This window comes from Hyperolius riggenbachi, chromosome 1 (genome assembly GCF_040937935.1).
Source record: "Hyperolius riggenbachi isolate aHypRig1 chromosome 1, aHypRig1.pri, whole genome shotgun sequence".
Classification (NCBI taxonomy): Eukaryota; Metazoa; Chordata; class Amphibia; order Anura; family Hyperoliidae; genus Hyperolius; species Hyperolius riggenbachi.
This window is the reverse complement of record NC_090646.1, coordinates 150484040-150504967: the sequence shown is the minus strand read 5'-3', so window position 1 is coordinate 150504967 and position 20928 is coordinate 150484040. Positions and strand designations below refer to the sequence as shown.

At 41.4% G+C, this 20928-nt stretch overlaps 1 protein-coding gene across 20 annotated transcripts in view; it reads left to right on the top strand.

Moving 5' to 3' along the window:
- The window catches only part of TENM3 (teneurin transmembrane protein 3), a 1708801-nt gene that overhangs the window by 1623009 nt on the left and 64864 nt on the right, over positions 1-20928 (top strand). For 15 of the 20 annotated variants that reach the window (XM_068278748.1, XM_068278756.1, XM_068278759.1 and 12 more), the window contains one exon: positions 2517-2539. The exons of 2 other annotated variants lie outside the window; for them this stretch is intronic. In XM_068278748.1, the coding sequence (XP_068134849.1) occupies positions 2517-2539 (23 nt within the window). The remainder of the gene's footprint in view (positions 1-2516; positions 2540-20928) is intronic. 3 more of the 20 variants (XM_068278755.1, XM_068278753.1, XM_068278757.1) reach the window with 1 other exon arrangement.

Sequence of the window (20928 nt, the reverse complement as noted above, 5' to 3'; positions counted from 1 at the left end):
TACTGAGGACAGCATAAGTATAGTTCCCCTATTAACAAGAATTATTATACATCCCTAAGGCAACTGAAGAATTATGAAAAACAACCTTTTTTTCCTCCTTATTTTTTTCCATTATTATTATGATTTTATCTTTTGCCTTTGGCAGGTCACAAATAGGAAAATGACCTCCCCAGCAGGAATTTTGCATATCTCATCAATGTATAAAGTTTAGCTAGGTCTTTTAATTTAATTGACAGTTTCACTGACCAATAGGGAAGTTCAGGAGTTCCATTCATATTACTTTCACTTTGCAGTTCATTTAAAGAGACACTGAAGCGAGAAAAAAAATTATGATATAACGAATTGGTTGTGTAGTACAGTTAAGAAATAAAGCATTAGGAGCAGAGACATAGGTCTAATATTTGTTTCCAGTACAGGAAGAGTTAAGAAACTCCAGTTGTTATCTATGCAAATAGCCATTGAGCTCTACAACTTTGAAAGTTGCAGAGAGCTCTGACTTCTGATTAGGTTATCTCAAGTGTATTGTGTTTTTCTTTTGCAGAGAAGAGTTCAGGACAGTTCAAACGTTCACTGCCTGTTCTATAAAAACATTTAGAATGCTGAGTAATGTTTAAAAAGCAAATATTAGAGAATGATGCAATGTTATAAAAAAAAAGCTGTATAACTGAAAATAAAAATATGAGAATATTTTTTTTTTGCTACCAATGTTCTAGTAATTACCCGTGCTACACAACCAATTTATGATATCATAATTTGTTTTCCCTTCAGTGTCTCTTTAAAGGGGAACTGTAGTGAAAATCACAGAATGAATAAAATAGCTTATTGTTTAGAATATTCATTTATAGATTATTTACTCAGTGTTTGCCCATTTTAAATCTTTCCTCTCCCTGATTTACATTCTGAAATGTAGTGACATCTTTGGTTCTGCCAGGTGATCTGTATGGAATATTTGTTTCTGAGAGTTCTATGCACAAAGGGAGATATTGCTTGCTTAGCAGTTGGAGAAAGCCGTTATTTCCTACAATGCAACTCAGTTCACAAACAGCAAACTGTCAGGGCCTTGGTAATGACATAAAAGACAGAAAAGAGAGAGCGCTCTATGAAAGATATGTCGGTCTGTATATTGTACTGACCAGGACAGGTCTCACCTGATTCAATTGAGGCTGTTTGCAGAAACCAGCCAGAGAAGACGTGTCCCTTTCAGGCCAGCCAGGGACCAAGCTCTCATGGAGGTGGCCAGATGCAGAGTCCTCCAGGGGAGGCAGCACAGACTCTTTTGTTGGATGGCATTGGTCCAGGTATGTATAGGGGACGCTGATTCAACCCAACCCAAGCAACGTCCTCCTAGCTATATAGGCGTTAGCAGCTGTAGGCAGGGTAATAGGCATCATGCGGTTACTAGGCAACACCACAGCGACTGAATTATTCAAACAGCGGGAAATGCTAGGTGGCTAAAAATGATTTATTGGGCATACAAGATGAAGGCGGGTACAGACAACGCGTTTCACAGAGGATCAGCCTCTGTTTCCTCAGGTCAATAAAAACAATATGGTAGAATTGGTTAAAGTTCCACAATAAGCTTTTTATATCTCTGGATGTACTGATCATTTTCACACGCAGCAACAATATTTTACTAATGGTAACCTCCAATGATTATCAGTTGAGCACTTTCTCAGTTTCTACAGCCACGTTTGTGATTAGTTGCTTTTAGAATAGCATTGAATAACTCACAACACGCTGTAATGTCTTTAGCAGATTCCTATTCCATGGAAAGTGTGTCATTTCAGTCATGTAAAGTTGTGTCTTTCTCTGAGCTTGTGAATAAAAGGTAGTTTACTAAAGCTGGAAAAGCCTTGTTTATGACTGCACCGAGTAGAAAAATAAACGGAATTGGACAGGCAGTGTCTACTGCTGGCCAAATCTAGTGTTACAGCAAGATTATATCAGCTCAGGTACTGTGAATGAAAACAAGAGGTACATGCCTCAGTTCCTTACTATTAGGCCCCTGATAGACCTCTGTAGAGGTATCCCAATCAGCAGAAGTAAGCCAAATATTCTCAAAAAAAATAGGAATTCAAAAAAGTTAACATCTGACAACAACCCAACAAATTGCACAATAAAACAATAAACTCTTTCAGATCAGCCCATTTATGGCCAACATGTAACGCATGGGGGATGCTATGGTTAAGGTAGCATTGCCTGACCCTGTAATATCTGTAATGACTTGCTACTTGTAAAGTGTTTTTTTAACATACCTCTCAGATCTATTCTGCTCGTATACCTGAGAAATGTTCCAAGATAACAATCAAAGTACTTTCCTTACAAAGTGTTTGTTTCTTTTCCCCAAACTGACTAACTAAACCTCATGTGATGCTGTCTGGAATATAGTATACAGAATATGTGGCATGCTCATTAGGGTACCTGTCATTTCCACCAGAATCAATTCCATCTTCATCCTTTTTCCCTTCTAACAACATCTGATTTACTATGACTCTCTTCTTTTTCTGCCTCCACCCAGAAATAAAGATTTTAGGCACAGGTAAGAATAGAAAAATGTATTCTTTCTTTTAAAAAAAAAATCTCATTGTTGCCTGGCTTTATCTGCATCGTCTGTCTGATCACAGTCATATTGTGCACCAACGTGGCCCATGGAGATGGGACTTCCTTTGATAGGAGCTTTTTACACAGCACAGACCCAGGCATATTCTTATCTGAAAGGCCCAGAAATGAATATTACATTAAAACACACTGATATTTGACCTGTGTTTTGGCTGTAAAACTGGACAGAGACGGGAACTGCTTTATGATCAAAAGAAAGCTTCTGGAATGTACAAGGAAAGGGGTTGACAAAGCTTTGTTCTGCCTGTGCCCCAGCTGTGTTTCTTTGTTACAAGAACCTTGTGGTCCTCTAACTAGTCAGAATTATGATCCTAACTAGGAAGTTTCTATCAAAGTTTCCCCGAGCGAAGGCTGTGGTGAGTTTATTTCTGTGTCACCCAGTGGGAGGGCAATTTATTCTCCTTCTTAAAGAGAAACCATCATGAGTCTGCTCTACAGCCTTAGGTAGAGGATAACACTTTTGTAAAACATGGCCAGATTTTGTTCTTCCAAATTTATTATTTATAGCTTTGGGTTTCTGCTCTTTTTTTTGCTTTCAGCTCTTTGTTTTACCGTGAGAAAGGATTTCTCCAAATATGATTTGTAATAGAGTGTTTCTAATATAACAACCAAGGCTGATTATATTTGGAAGAGCCTAATATTAAGATGGCACCTTTGCAAAGAGATTCATATACTTACTGATACATTTTTAAAGAAGGGGATATTCTTAAAGGGAACTGAGGATTAGGGACAAAACATTTTTTAATTGAACCTTCGCAATGCATGCTGGGAAGTCTGCGGATGCAGGTACAGAGATGTTTTTGCATCCACAGACTACATCTCCTGCCATGCATTGCCGTAAATGCGCACTGCAGTTGGACAGATGCGACCAGAGCCCTTTTGCTGGGGAAGCTTGTAAATGAACAGAGCAGAATGGGGAGAACGGTGAGGAAGCAAAGGAGGGCATAAGCCGGAGGAAGCCCCAGGTAAGTATAAATGCTGGCATAGAGGTTGTCTCAGGTGCTGGGTGAATATTCGTTTGCCTGGGGGAGGGGGGGATGCAGCAACAGAACTTATTTGGATACTTTTTTATTTACATCTGATTCTTACTGGCTTTTAGCATCAGAAATTACAAAATAAGCACTAAACTTATCACCTGCTTTAACAAAGAGACATGTTACAGCATTCATGCCAGAAACATGCTTTTAAACCCCATTGTGTCACATGCCCACTGGTTTTGCCCGAATGGTTGAACTGAACAGCATGGGACTCCACAACTTGAACAACACCAGCTCACATGGTCCACGTGGGTTTGACTCTTCAAGAAGGGGGCAGAAGTTCTTCCCCTTTCTTAAAAAGCCCGTGACCATGACAAGCAAGGGACTCATCATGCACATGGATGTATCCCTGGCAGGAATTATGGTGGAATTTTAAATTACTTTAATAAGAGAAACCCCAAATGTCGATTTCCACCAGGGTAAGTAGGAAAGGGGAGTTATATTTGACCACCTATCTATTGAAAATAAAGGATTAAATGTTAAAGCTTAACAGGAAAAGAAACAAAAAACGTTTATTCTCCTGTATACTACTATCTTTTGTTCTAAAGCCTTCTTTCTTATTCTGTAAACTTGATTCAGAGACAAATCTTCTTCTTCTGTATTCTTTCTTCTTTGACATTTTCTTCTGCATACCTCTATCTTTTTTATACTTCTCTTCTTACTGTATTCTGCACTTTTATCTGTTTTCTTCTTTCTTCTATCTGTTTGATCACAGGATGGCCTGTTGCTCCACAGAACCCATAATTCCTTTGACACTGCCTCTGTGGCTCTCCATGGGTCCTTTTATTAGACCACTGAGAATCCCTCCTGAGGAGGATTCCCATTAGTCAGTTAAAAGGATCAATGGGGAATGTTAGAGACTGATTCAAAGGTGCTTCATCACGGGTCTCTCTATACAACTACTGCAGCAGTTCTGTAGGGTATCCTATTGCTCTATATACAGTATTCCTTCTTACTACCTCCCACTGGTCAGCATATATACCAATGGGAATACCTGGTGGGAATTACAATTATGTATTTGCCAAGGTTCTTAGCTCTGCTGCAATAGCAGAGTATAGGGAGCTCTGACATAAAGCATCTTTGAATCTGCCCCCAAGTCTCTTCATTGGTCAATAGACCAATGAGGAACCCCGACGGGAGATTTACAGATGCTTTCACCAGGGCTCCCTATACTCTGTGCAGTGGAGAATCTGGCCATTATCTCAATGTATGCATTGAGCAATGACAAAATAGACAAAACTGTTAAAATGCAATTTATACAAACACTTCACAGCAGAATAAATAGAACAATGCCGGCTGTTCGTCATAATGCACCTTAGAAAGCACATACCTTGTGCGTGTTGTTTCTAAGCCAGCAGAATCATAAATGATGCTTTCTGCAATGGCACTAAAGGGAGCCAGATCAGATGAAAAATTTCTGCAACTTAATTACCTTTGCTGCTTTGATAGAAAAAAAAGCATGATGCTGTGTGCATTTCTCCTTCATCTGCTGGGCTTAGCCGACTACAGATAGGGATCTCTAATTTTTTTCCCCGTTAATTTCTTACAACACAGACTGCCAAATAGTGTTTCAGCAATGAAAATGGAGAAGGGGATTTGACTTCTCGCATAATGATTATAGCAGACCTAAATCTGCATGCTGGAGGCGGATAGAACTGTAACAGAGATTGCTATCAGTTTGGCACATGCTGTCCCGTTCTTAGCGAAACATTCCTGTATTTGTATTTTAGTGAGTGAATTCTGAGATGGAAAGTTAAGAAGTCTATTTACATCAAGGACTTCAAAGCGAAGATAGAATTTAAAGCACATCTATACCCAAAATTGAAGAAGGCAAAGCTAATAGTAAGCCAGATAATAAATAAGTGTAAAGAGGGTATAGAGGTAATAAAGTGCTTGGAAACTGCAGTAAAACTTGCTTTCTGTCTTCCCTGGATTCAGCTGCTAAGTGAGTCAGCCAGGTGTGACCATGTCATACACAAAGGAAGAAACAACAGATGCCAGACTATATTTCACAGAAACTGTACATTACAGTAGAAAGTGAAACAGAGGTCCTGATTACATTACATGCTCTCCTAAATTCTCCCAGGAGACTTTTTAATGTGATCTACAAAATATTTTTTGGTGAAAAATTACTGAAAAGTACAGTAGTCTAGTGTCTAATACCAAGCTCCTGATGAGTTATATTGCGAAACATTTAGGGCGGACCTAATGCAGTGATCATGTGGATGAGACCAGGAAGTAAGTGAGGTTGATGTTGGGTGGAATGTGGATGGAGAGAGGGACTTCTTTAGCAACTGGTTCATGAGAGAGGGAGGATTCTTAAAGGGAACCTTAACTGTATAAAAAAAAAAAAAAAAAAAAAAAAAAGGGTTTTACTTACCTGGGGCATCTACCAGCCCCCTGCAGCCATCCTGTGCCCTCGCAGTCACTTATGGCTCCTCTGGTCCCCCGCTGCCAGCTAGTTTCATTCTTGCCGACTGGGAGTCGACCAGCTGCCATGTGTACGTTTTTACGCATCCCTGCTGGTGCAGGAAGCTATTGCAGACATTAACAAGTACATTTTTACGTGTTACGGTTGTAATGCGTAAAATTTTAGGGCGAGGACACAGGATGGCTGCAGGGGGCTGGTAGATGCCCCAGGTAAGTAAAACACTTTTTTTTTACAGCTAAGGTTCCCTTTAAGCTGCGTACCCACCTGGCGATTTTCCCAACGATTTGTGCGACGACCGGTGATTTCTACACGATGCCGTTGGGTGGGTACAGAACCACAGTGCAAACGTCGCGCCAATGACTACAGACCAACACGGTGGATCGGATTTTTAAGATCCCAGACCATACTGCGCAGAGTACTACGATCGCTGGTAGTCTCGCTCACGCCGCCGTGTATGTCGCGTGACCTCACATTTAAACCGCCGACAGGAAGAGGCATCGCTGATAACCGTCGTCAAGGGGGAGCCGTTTGGCGGTGAGTACGCAGCTTTACACACACACACGCACACACACGCACGCACGCACGCTTGCACGCACGCACGCACGCACGCACGCACGCACACACACACACACACACACACACACACACACACACACTGTATCTGTGGGTAGTGTAAGTGCAATCTAAAGTTTTAAAAGAAATGAAAGTCTTGTGTTTTAAGATGAGAGGCACTGAGTACAGCCTGATTTTGGAAGAAGTAGTATAAGGAGAAATGTTCTTAAAGGGAAGGTTCAGGGAGGGGAGTAAAAAAATAAAAATCAATTTCCACTTACCTGGGGCTTCCTCCAGCCCGTGGCAGGCAGGAGGTGCCCTCGCCGCCGCTCCGCAGGCGCCCGGTGGTCTCCAGTGGCAAACCCGACCTGGCCAGGTCGGCTGCCAGGTCGGGCTCTTCTGCGCTCCAAGGCCTGGCACTTCTGCGTCCCAACGCGGGCGCGCTGACGTCATCGGACGTCCGCCGGGCTGTACTGCGCAGGCGCAGTACAGGCGCACATGGCCTCCTGGACGTAACTTTTACGTCCAGGAAAGTTAATTGGTTAAAGAGGAACTGTCGTGAAAATCTTAAAATTTAAAACACACACAAATAAGAAGTATGTTTCTTCCTGAGTAAAATGAGCCATACATGACTTCTCTCCTATGTTTCTGTCATTTACAGTAAGTAGTAGAAATCTGACATCACCGACAGATTTTGGGCTAGTCCATATCTCCATAGGGGATTCTCAGCTTGGCCTTTATTCTTTATAAAGACATTCCCTGAAAAAAGATTTATACAAAGATGCTGGCCAGCCTCTCTGCTCTCCGTACCGTACACTTTTTTGGCAGTTGGACGGAGCAACTGCAATTCACTAAGTACATTTTGAAAATAAAGAAATCCATGTGAACCCCCCATGAGGAGATGATCTAGTTCAAAACCTGTCGGCTCTGTCAGATATCTACTACCTACTGTATGTGACAGCAACATAGGAGAAAATTAATTTATGGCTCATTTTACTCTGGAAGAACCATACTTCTTAATTAAATATGTTTACATTTTTTTTAATGTTAAGATTTCAGTGACAGAGTTCCTTTAACATCCCACTTCTTGACCAACTTGAGCAGGGTTGTTTATTGCAGTGAGTTCCCCACATAAGGGTGAGGGGGAGGATACTCACTGGGATATCTAAAAAAAAAAAAAAAGTCATTTTAGGAGGAGAGGAGGAGGATAGATACAATTGTTATCTCACCTTGTTTCCTGCAACTGTGAACATGCGTCCCCTGACACACACTGACAACTATGATCACACAGACTGGAAAATCATGCTTAATTGCTATTATTATGCATCGCTGTGGGCAGGGCTGGATTTAGCACTAGGCACAGTAGGCATGATCCTAGAGCTGCCAGTGTGCTGAATCGGCTGTCATGGGTTTGAAAACATGCACTCCAGGATAGTGAGCATGGGAAAAGAGCATAACTAGAAATCACCGGGCCCCCTGCAAAAAATTGGATGCCCCCCTGGGGCCCACTCAGGGCCGTTTTGGGGGGCAGGAGGGGTAGCAGCATGCGGAGAGAGCGTGGCCATCTACATCAGTGGGGAGGGGGACAAACCTTGGGCTCTCCCCTCAGTGCATTCACCTTGGGCTTGGGCCCTCACCTTGGGCTCTCCCCTAAGCACGTTCCCATCCTGCAATTATCAGTGGCAGCTGGTGACGGCAGGAACACATATCTCCATCCACCACGGAGGTCCGATCTCTAAGTGCCTCATGCTACTTCCTGTATAAACCGGAAGCAGCGTCAGACACTTAGAGAGCACCCACCCTGCCCACTGCCGGCTACTGCCACTGATAATTTCAGGAGGGGAGCGCGCTGAGGGGAGTGCCGGAGGTGAGGAAGAGGGGTGTGTCCCCTCCCCACCGATGTGTGGCCATGCTGTCTCCTCATGCTGCAACCCCTCCTGCCCCCCAAAAAGGTCCTGAGCGGTTCCCCCGCGCTTGCAGGGCCTGCAGCCCATATTGTTACACACTGCGGGAATGCTGGGCAGAGAAAGGGTGGAAAAGGTGAAGGCTCGGATAGCCAGGAACTGGGGGCAGCCAGCACACTTGATGTGCAGTTTGGAATTGAACACAGGTGGTTGGGATTTGCAGGTTCAGTGGAGGGCGGAGTGTAGGTTACCAGGACCTCTGTGCCTGTACACTCCTGAGATGTAAATCCAGGCGGTGCTGCAAGCATCCATAGAGCTGCTCATTACTCAGCGAGGAGCAGTACAACTTGTTCCAAAACTGCTGCTCAACATAAAATTGGTTTATTCAGCGACAGTGTAAAGTGTTTACAAACTGTGTTGCCCTCAGTTTATCTTGCATGAGTCATTTTAGGATAAACCTCTTTCCCGCAGGCTCAGTGAGATTAATGAGTAGCAACTAGTCATTGTATAACACAACCTACTCCCATTCAGGGCCCAATCCCTGCAGGCCTCAACTCCGATTCTCAAATTCTGATTAAATTCTGTGTCAAATATTAAACTGATAAACACTGTAACATTACCATTTCCATATTTATAAAACGTTACTAATTGCTACCTTTCTCTAAACTTTGGTGTCATTTGAGCTTTGCTATTGCCTGCAGCTGTGAGGATGTCTTCCTGCTGCCTCGGTCCTTCACTCTCAGGCTGAGATGAGATGACTTTCAGAAGTGTTGTGTGTTAGATGAAAAACATGAAAGTGGCAGGCTGACATGGTATTGTGATTTTAGAGGACCACTAAGCCCCAAAATTGAAATTTTCATCTGTGCAGCATGAAATTAAAGTACATTGTTCCCTACCACCTTGACATTCCACGGCAGCTATAGCTGTATTTGGCTGTGACGCTGCCCTAGGCATAGGCAGGAAATCCATTGCAGTTTAATGATGGTGCAGCCTATATGAGCACGCTGCTGTACCTAACAACACTTAGGCCGTAAAATGACATGCAAATATTACTGGCTAGTGAGGAAAATGTGACAAGATGGAAAGAAGAGAAGCAGGACCTAAAATCCGCATACTGGGCATACACATGGGTCTTACTATGCGATAAATGTACTTGCCTTAAAAGTCGTTTTTGAGAAGTATTGTAAAGAGGGTAATGAGGAATGGGCAGATGGTAGGAGCCCATCATCACACGTTAAATAATTGGATTCTTATTTACTGACAGCACAGCAGATCAGTAGGAGATGAATAAGTATTACAGCACATTGCACTCTACAGCCTGCTTACAGAATATGGTCATATACTGTGCATAGGTAGCCCACCTGCAAAACAGTAACCAAAGCTACAAATGCACACAGATAAACTACATAGATATTAAAGAGTAACTTTACTGAATATAACTTAACGTATAGAAGAAAAGTGTGGGAGACTAGATTACCAGCACCAGGATTCTGGAGGGCATTGCTTACATCTGCTAGGATCCCAGGTAGCATGCTCCATTGTAGAGTGAATGATCCATAAAAGAATAAAAACAGCAAGGGCACTGCTCCTTTATGACCCTTTATTGGCAATGTGGGTATACAGACAGCAAGAGGAGGAGGAGTATTAGACAGCCTGTTTCGTGATGTGTGTCACTTCTTCAGAAACCGTAGAACCAACTACTGCCTCTGAAGAAGTGACACACTTCACGAAACAGCTGTCTAATACGTGTGTATCAAAAAAGGGCGCCTGGAAAAAAGGGCGCTGGATATAGCCAAAATTATAAGTTGTAATGTAAAATAATATTTTTCGTTTATAGCTTATAAACAAAAATATAGTGCTAAATCGGTCCAATAAATGGAAATGAAATGGCAAAATACCCTCTTTAACAACAAACGAATTCGGAAATGAAACGCCAAATAGCGTCTATACCAAAAAACGATATTTACACTTGTATTAAGCATAGTAATACAATGGTAGATTTTACAGGTATTTTACTGCAATTATACCTAACTGTAGGCTCTCCCTATCCCTAACCCTTAGACCCCCCCCCCCTTGTGTAAATATACATAATTTAATAAATTGTGTATATTACAAATATTGTACTGTAACTATACCTATCCCTACTCTCACACAGAACCCTCCCTGTACCTATCCCTAACCCCTAGACCCCCCTAGTGGTGCCTAACCCTAACCACCCCCCCTGGTGGTGCCTAACCCTAAGACCCCCCTGATGGTGCCTAACCCTAACCACCCCCCTGGTGGTGCCTAACCCTAACCACCCCCCTGGTGGTGCCTAACCCTAACCACCCACTGGTGGTGCCTAACCCTAAGACCCCCCTGGTGGTGCCTAACCCTAAGACCCCCTGGTGGTGCCTAACCCTAACCACCCCCCTGGTGGTGCCTAACCCTAACCACCCCCCTGGTGGTGCCTAACCCTAACCACCCACTGGTGGTGCCTAACCCTAAGACCCCCCTGGTGGTGCCTAACCCTAAGACCCCCTGGTGGTGCCTAACCCTAAGACCTCCCTGGTGGTGCCTAACCCTAAATCTCACCTGGTGGTGCTTAACCCTAACCATCCCCCTAGTCATGCCTAACCCTAACCATCCCCCTGGTCATGCCTAACCCTTACCTTCCCCACTGCACAAACACCCTTACACACATATAAACAATAATATATTTAATTCTTAAAATACTTCACCATAAATAACATGAATAGAATAATTTATATATTTGTAAAAGAATAAATGGCGTTAAAATCACGTACACATTAATAATATTGTAAATAGAAAAAGGTATATATATATATATATATATATATATATATATATATATATATATATATATAATAGAATAGATAGCCTTACAATCACGTACGTATTAAAAATCTTAAAAGAACGGTAATATTAAAAGCGATATATTAGTAAGTTAATAAAACTATAATTAACGCATTATAAGTGTAAAAAACAAAGTTAATACCAAAAGCGACGTATTTCCAATAGAACAAGGTTGAAAACGATATTTAAGCATTATACGTATGAAAACGAATTTTAAATGATAAAATAAGTGTAAACAATAATTTACTTAATTTACAGCCCTGAAAGCGAAATTTAAAAACTGAAAAATAAGTAAAAGCTCCTATAAGCAAAATTTAAAAACAAAAAAATTAGTAAACCACAGAGTTAAAACGAACTTGTAAACGGTATTTGTTATAAACCTTATTCTGTAAACGAAAACTTTTGTTAACACGATCCCTGCAACCGCTATTTCTTGGGCGCCCTTTTTTCCTGTCGGGCGCCCAATAGCCGATATTTTACATTGCAGTCTATGGCGGCGCCCTTTTTGTCCATTAGCCATATGTGCCCTTTTTTACTGGCCCCATCTAATACCCCCTTCCTCGCTGTCTGTATACCCACATTGCCAATAAATGGTCATAAAGGAGCAGTGCCCTTGCTGTTTTTATTCTTTTGTGGAACTTAATGAATAGATTTGCTAGTTTTTTTTTTACAATGTTCATATCCATGTATAAATTATTTAGTTAGTGTTGGCCCATTGTAAAATCTTTCCTCAACCTGATTTACATCATTACATTTATCACAGGTGACAGACATCTTTACTGCTGGCAAGGTGCATCACTGTGGGATGTTTTGTTCTAAATCAAGCAGAAACACTTGGCCTTCTAGAGTGCTCTGGGAGAGGAGGTTCCATGACATCAAAGCCTAAGCTAAACATCACTTTTTTTGGGGGGGGGGGGGAGCTTAAAGAGAGCACTGGACACTGGTTTTCCCCTACACCTTGCATCACTTAAACCTCAATGCTGCATCTTAATATGGTGGGGATTTCATTTAGTAAAGCTGGATTACAGATGAATGCACCTTAGTTTCACGTTGACACTTATTCACTGACTGTTATCTCTGGAACCCACTAACCACTTTGTAGTCTCTTCTGATGATCCATTTTCCCTCATCTGTTTTTATTTACAGCGTTGAAATGTATTTGCTATAAAGGGAATATGTCACAAAGTGTGCTCTGTCTCCCGATGAAGCGGCCTCCACACCTCACGTGTCAGACCCTAATTCTAAGTCAATAAATCCATCCAACCAGTCTTTACCCTGAAACTGATATGGGATGCTTGAATAGGGGAATGGCTGCTTTCATAACAGTTTAATCACACAGTCAATGTCTTTCTGACAGAATCCCTATAAAGCAGATTATTTTTGTAAGCAGGAGAAGGCTGCTCTTTTCTATCATTTAATTGCATGTATATAGTTTTAACTTTGCCCAAAACTGCCCTGTAAAAGATTACAAACAATTGCTCTGACATCAGTTAGGCCTGTAATTGGCACCTATAAAGAGATTAAGGCGTTCTTACAGTGATAATAGAGTTTCCAGTAATATATTGCCTTGACTTCCCAAAGACGGGGAAAGAGCTTGATATCTTGCCGGTGGTAAAGGAGAGAATCTTATCACAAAAGGGATTAAATAAAGATTGCATAAACACCTACATCTGGTTACCATAGAAACTATAACGGTTTCAAAAAAAAGACTTATACCATTTTAATGGGTGTATTACAATAGATGTCAGTCATCTAAACTTTGCTTTTATTCTGTTAAGTGCACATCCATCTTTTAAATGATTCTTTTCCTTCTGAAAGTTTGATGTCTCTCTATTCCTCCAGGTAGTTTTACCTTCTGTTGGTTATCACAAGTTATAGTTTCCACGCTCTCCATTTTCATAAATTGGCTTTTAATTTTAGGACCTGCCACAGACCTGAGCAATAGATACTGTGCATTGCAGATGAAGTCTTAATTGGTCTCCTGCAAAAATGTATAAAAGGATAAGTGTGCATTTTTTTTAAATATGAATGTATCCTTTAATCCTTCAGTAGCCAAAGTAAAGCTTTATTTGGCTGCAGGGCCGAATTTTTCTTGCTGCTGGTGAAGTGTGGCTTCCTCAGCCTGTTCTTACTTGGGCAATTTGCGCTAATCGCCGCAAATTGCCCAAAATTACAAAACGCAAATGCGTAGCCTGCACCGTTTTCAGGCGATTTCCCGGTGATCGCGTTTCAGTGCTATAGAAGCGCTAAACGCGATTGCGGAGAAATCGCTGAACTGTCCAGTGATTTTTCCACGTGAAAACAGAAAAATCACTCTTGCAAAACGCCGGCAAAAATCGCCGTCGTTTTGCGCTTCTAAGTGTGAATGGGCCCTTATAGTGTGGATCCGGCCTAAAGCTGTAAGCAGCAGAGCTGCCCTAGTACCTCTGTTTATTGTATTTGTTCAGACTTTGGTGTGTCATCATGATAATCACTAGTTAAAAACAAGATATTAGAACTTCAGTCAGACACAGACAGCGCCAATGTGTTATTAAACTAAATCATTTCCCAGTCAGCGCCTGGTGAAAAGCAAATACATGATACCTGTTAAGGTCGTAATCATCTAGAGCCGTGAATATGACACAATAGAAATATTGCATTAACATCAGCATTCACATATTTCCTTTGTTCAGAAACAATATTTAATTATTTTCTTTTATCTGACACAATAAAAGCAGGGTAGCAATGGTAGCAATGACAGTGATGAATGATCAGGAGATGATCTTGGCAGTATCCTACTTTTGAAATAAACTCGCAGGAATAATAGACTGCCTCATCTCGCATGAACTTCTCTAATGATGATGTTACATTACATTTTAAGTGTACTTGTCATTTTCCACAATGGTGTCTATATTGTGGATGAGGTTACTGAAGCAATATTCACTGTATCTATTTACCTTTAAGTGACCCTGAAGTTAAATTGACCAATATAAACAGAACAGATGATGATAAAGTACATAATCAAAGATTACCTTCAGTGAAAACTGCATGACAAAACAATGTTTGTTCCGGAGCTGCACCAAGCATTGTTATTGCTATCAATAGTGAGTGCTCCCTTGCTGTCCTACCGGTCCAAACTGTTGTGCTGCTGTCACCCCATTCGCTGCCCAGCTAGTTTGTAAAACTTGTAACTGCGCAAGCTCAAAATACTCCCAATCGTGATAGCACAATCAAAGTTGTGCATGTGGAGTAGTTGGGGACTTTACTGTGGCTGACAGCAGCAGGTCAGTGCAGATCAGGAGAACAATGAGGGACCCATGTAGACTGCAGAGGGGGCCGGAAGAAGTAAAGGTAAGTAAAAATCAACTTTTTTTCACTTAAGGTTTCCTCAAGTCATATTCCTATCATAAAGTGTCTCCAACCCAGCCCTGTGTATGCTGTTTTTGGGACAAATCTCACAACAGGACTGTAGTCCTAGCTAATACAGTAGTATACCTCACTCTATTTACATACCCTAAACTATATACTAAACGTTAAAATATATTAACCTTGTGGGAGCCGGGGAACCCAGTCTTAAAGCACAGCAGAGCCCACAAACCGCCTAAAAGGTTGATCCTCACCAATGTGAGTACTGTCTCGACTTGTGCTAGTTGTTTGAGACTGCTGGGTTACTTGAGTTCTAGATAACCAGGACTCTGCTGTATTTTGTGAAGAGTGATCCATTTGTCACCACCAGTGGAATTTTAGGAAAACATTGCCATGTACACCCCTAAACTAAAGTGTCTAGTGTACCCGCCACAAATTCCACCTATATTACAAACTCTTACGCACCGGCGTACCTACCGGGGATGCGACCCCATCAGCCGCAGGGGGCCCGGGGCCGCTCTGGGGCCCGCTCACTGTGCGCTGCGCCAGTTAATTCCCCGCAGCCCCGCTCCGGCAGCCTGCACATTCCTCCGGCAGGCAGAGAAGGGCTACGGCAAGATGGCCGCCGAAGCCCTGTACTGGAGACTATTTGTGTCTCCAGTACAGGGCTTCGGCAGCCATCTTGCCGTAGCCCTGCACTCTGCCTGTCAGCACGGGAGATGTGCTGCAGTGCACAGGAGGATCATCTGGGAGCTGAGAGGCCTGGAGAGACTCCTGACAGGTAAGGAATGTTTTTTTGTTTTTTTTACAGGGGCATTTTTTTTTCTGGTGTCTGCTGCCCACATTACGATATTCTGGTGACTGACTGATGCCCACATTAGGATTTTCTGTTGACTGCTGTCCACGTTACAATTTTCTGGTGACTGCTGCCCACATTGCGATTTTCTGGTCACTGCTGCCCACATTAGGATTTTCTGGTGACTGCTGCCCACATTACGATTTCCTGGTGACTGCTGCCCACATTACAATTTTCTGGTGACTGCTGCCCACATTGCGATTTTCTGGTGACTGCTGCCCACATTGCGATTTTCTGGTGAACTCTGCCCACATTGCGATTTTCTGGCCCACATTACGATTTTCTGGTGAACACCGCCCACGTTACGATTGTCTGGTGAATGCTGTCCACGTTACGATTTTCTGGTCAACACTGCCCACATTACGATTTTCTGGTGAACGCTGCCCACATAACGATTTTCTGGTGAACACTGCCCACGTTACGATTGTCTGGTGAATGCTGTCCAGGTTACGATTTTCTGGTGAACGCTGCCTACATTACGATTTTCTGGTGAACTCTGCCCACATTACGATTTTCTGGCCCACATTACGATATTCTGGTGAACGCTGCCCACATTACGATTGTCTGGTGAATGCTGTCCACGTTACAATTTTCTGGTGACTGGTGCCCCCGTTACAATTTTCTGGTGACTGCTGCCCACATTACGATTTTCTGGTGAACTCTGCCCACATTATGATTTTCTGTCCCACATTACGATTTTCTGGTGAACTCTGCTCACATTACGATTTTCTGTCCCACATTACGATTGTCTGGTGAAATGCTGCCCACTTTACAATTAATTTACAGTGAAACGCTGCCCCATTAGGATTATTTGGCACCGATGGGGGGGGGGCATCCAAATATTCGCAGGGGGGCCCAGTGATTTCTAGTTACGCCCCTGCTCTTACAGCAATTTTGTAATAAGTTTGTATACATTTTAATACAAGTTTCTGGGCACTTTTTTTTTTCTTTTTTTTTGACAAGACACAACGTTTATATATAACGCTTTTCTCCTGGTGGACTCAAAGTGCTTTAGTGTTGCAGCTACTTACCCACTCATCTCTATGGGCGACCAAGATCATTAGAAAGTCTTGCCCAAAGAGGTCTTACTGTTTTACATCCTGGCTTGAGACTTGAGAAAGTGAATCCTGGTCAAAGGCTGAAACCAAAGGCAACTCCCTTAACTAGTATGCTATCCCTCTGACCTGATTAATGAATTATTTGTTACACAGTAATGAGCCCTGGAATTGCCCCATTACTCCTGAGCTGCAGGGATGCACCCATTTAGATATTTATGTATGTAGGGACTAGTAACTGAAATTTCATACTAACCTATTGCCAGTGGAGCTCATGTTAAAAAAAGAGGTTACAAATGTGCTTTTCATATTTCTGAAACATCAGGCCTTAGCAGCAGTGACATTAAGTGACAGTAATTATTGTCATCTGTGGCTAAGCCATCTGAGGAATGATGGTGGTTGAATTATCAGCTACGTTATCTATTCCTATTTAATTGTTATATGGCACTAACAAGCTCTGCAATGGCTCCCAGTAAAATTTACTAACAAAATCAATAGAGGAGTACAAAGTCATTACAGACAGCAGAATTCGTGGAAGTTAGAAGGAAACGGTGTCTGTCTGCCTGGTGATATCTCCCGCTATAAATGAAATGCACGAGGAAGTAAAATAACAGTGAAATGCTCTACGATGTACAGTATTATTTGCTCATCACGGCTGCACCAGGTGGTCAAACAGTACTGCCAATGTCTTCCCTGTGTGCGCTGTGAGGTTAGAATGATAATAATGTAATGTCTTTGTTATATATAGATGGCGGCTTAAGGGCTCATTCACACGGTTTCTGATTCAAAGAATTTCACAGTGTTTCATAAACCTGTCAAAATATTAGGACACAGGCAATTACTTGGAAATTAATGCAGCCTATTCACAATAAAGCAACGTGAAACCACAGTGTGAAGAAAATCTAGCAAAATGATACCTAATGCCTGGAAACTGCTACTACAATCCTACCTAACACCGTTGATACATTAGGAAAAACAATAGCCAGTGTTGGTAAACCTAAAACCAGCTAAAATCACGGTAGCAGTGGTGGGTGAGTCATAGATGGTCATCTGCACCAATGGAGAGGGCAGGTAATAGTCAAAGGTAGCAGTGTTATGTGAGGGCTGAGTGGTGCTACCACCAGTTTTGTTTATAGCAATTCGCTAAACTAACACTTTTCAATATGTTTTTACATTGTGAGAAACTGAAATAACTAGAGAAGACCAGCATATGCATGGAAAAATCATACAAGTCAATACAGATTGGGAAAACAAACACGTCGTTGTTACAATGCTAACCTACATTGATGGTCAGTAAAATGTAATACCATTTGATCTTGCATTATGTCATGCCCAATTCAGTATTTCTGGGTTGTTTTTGCTCACAGAAGCTCTCTGCTATAGAGCAAGCCTTATCTTTTGCATTCAGAGATAAGAGAACAGTGCAGGAAGCCCTCAGAGTTCAGTGCTGTAGGTTAGCAACTTCTCACCAATTAGGTTCGCAGGAGAAAAAAAATGAATCCATTAACCCATTTAATCAATAACATAATTAATACAATTGATTATTTGTTTTACAATATTCATTCACAACTTATTTTGTCAGAGTTTGTCCATTGTACAATCTTTTCTCACCCGAATTTACTTGCTGAAATTTATCAGGAGTGGCAAAATCTTCAGCACTGGCAGGTAATATCTGAGGAATGTTTGTTAAGCAGGGATTCCACGTAATAGACTAGTCTAAGCCTCAGTGGAAGGGCATAGCACATACCAATATAAAATAATATATAGCTATAGTGTGTTTTTGATGCTGAAACCAGGATATTCAATGTAAATGTGGAAATCTTGAATTATTTACTACATTCTACTACATGTCATTATGGTTCCTCTTTAAGACATTTCTAATTTCCAAAGCTTGAATTTCCTGCCCATTATCATTGGCAATTAGGGGCAGCGTAGAGCTATTATAATTTTATGTAGGGCCCTTAAGAAAAAAAATGTAATCTTAATGTTACAAGATGCTCTTCTGCTATGAGGTGGAAAGTGTTAATTATATATTGGATTTAATTATCTGGGTTTTGGTGACTTTTTTTGCCTTTGAAGAAGTAAAGGAAGCACCTTGAGCTAGGCTAATAATAATAGGTGGACTTCCACTTCCCCGCGATTATTCTCATATTAATTTAATGCTAAAAAATGTGCTTGTTTTGCTAATTGTTTTAAATAAAGCCCCATGTTGTTTTTGTCTATTAATGAAGAATTTTAATAAGCGTTTGCTGCATGCCGGCTCCTGGCGGGGAACTGAGAGCCTGTCTAAAGATTTTTTAATAATAACGTTGCACTTAAGTATCCCCGTAAACGAGGGACTATCAAAGCACTTTGCATCTTTAGGCAGTTTCACATAGCATGATTAGTAACCAGATATAATTGGTAATTTTTATGTCCATTAGAGGCACGGAACTTTAAACCTGCTGCGCCAGGCTTTGAACCTTTGACCTCTTTTGTTTCGCTGAGGTTTTAAGGGTGGCCATTTTATGCTGTTTTACAAGCATTGCTTATTCAACAAAGCAAAAGGGTTATTTTTTTACCCTTCTTTCAACAGTTACAGTCTGATGTGAGCAACTGGGTACAGGACATGTTTATTCATAATGTTATCAGCAAAATATAAGTACTGCGGCTGTTTATCAGTAGGCAGATGTCTCACCATCTGCATGGCCACAAATGTGCCGGGACCTCAGTACACTGTGCTTTGTGACCTGTGTGGATTGGACATGTGTTCAGAGATCTAAAAATGTTTGGGCTTTTATGGCTACCTTAAAACTCTCTCTCTCTCTCTATAAATATATACAGGATATTTAAATATTGTAAGGAACACTTACTACTATACATTTTCTTTTCCAAAAACATATTTTTGTCAGTCATCCTTTGCAAGCCATATCACAGCACTGATCCACTAAGGGAAGGGATAGCTATTAAAAAAAAGAAAAAAAATGTGAATCCCCATGAGGAGATGGTTTAATCCAAAACTTCTCGGCTCTGTCAGATTTTAACTGCTTACTTTTTTCGCTGTAGTGGTCCTTTAAGTTTCGCTGAGGACCAGGACCGCCTACAACGCACGTAATAGGAGCAACATATACATTTATGATTCTAGGCTAGCTACTGCTCCAGTGCAGAGGCTGCTGTATGGTCAGGTAGGTGGGAGTGGCTGTGGTTATTTTGTTTTGTCAGGGCAGTATCTTTTTTTCTTGCATCCATACCATAAGGCTGCAATTTTGCTACTCCCTTCCATGTATACCAAGCCTACACTAGTACATCACTTTTATCTCAATACTGACATCGCTCTGGCTGGATGACTTCTGGCTAACTTGAACTGTAAGGGTGTCTGCTGGATAACGAGTTTACGAGTTTACATTTACAGCAAAATATTATATAAAATATTAAAAGTAGCAGAGTGCATTTATAGGCCTATATTCTACTCAGTGGATAAAAGTTAAAGCTGTGCTAAGGACACGGGAGCAATTAGTTTTGTTTCTGATGAGTTTACAAATATCAAACCAAAATAAATCTGCCTCTCTGTGCGAACTTTAAACATCTGCTTGCACAGTACACGTGATTTAGTAAAAATAAATACATTTATAATAAATTAACACGTTCCTCATAGCAAAGGAGGAAGCAATGCTCTTGCTATTAGCAAGGAAAGATAAGATGAATAATTTGGTTTCGCAATTTGCAGGAATAGCTGCCGTGTTAAATGATAAAAATACAGATTATATGATCTATTTCCATCAGCAAGTTCTAAGTAAAACTGAAGCCAACCCAGAATAAGAGATTCTCCTGCCGACACAATTTGAATGACTTTAGAGGGACACTTAAGCCAGAAAAAAAATGAGTTTTACTCATTACTAAGCCAGAAAAAAATGAGTTTTACGCAACGCGTACAAAAATACGTGTTGCCGCATATCTATGCGTTCGTAATGCGGCAACGCATATTTTTGTATGAATTGCGGCCCCCAATATCGCTAATTAAAGTCGGGAATTCGGAAAAAGCTATGCGTGTCCAGTCCTGACGGGCCTGTCTGCAAAAACGAAACTAGCTGGCAGCGGGGGACCAGAGGATTAGTGAGTGGCTGTGAGGGCACAGGACTGCTGCAGGGGGCTGGTAGAAGCCCCAGGTGAGTAAAACTCATTTTTTTTTCTGACTTAAAGGAATACTATCGATACCCAAGTGTTCTAAAATGACAGTGTGCAAATAATGTCTAAGTAGCTGTGTAAACATTTTCCTACTTTTCATGTTAAATAT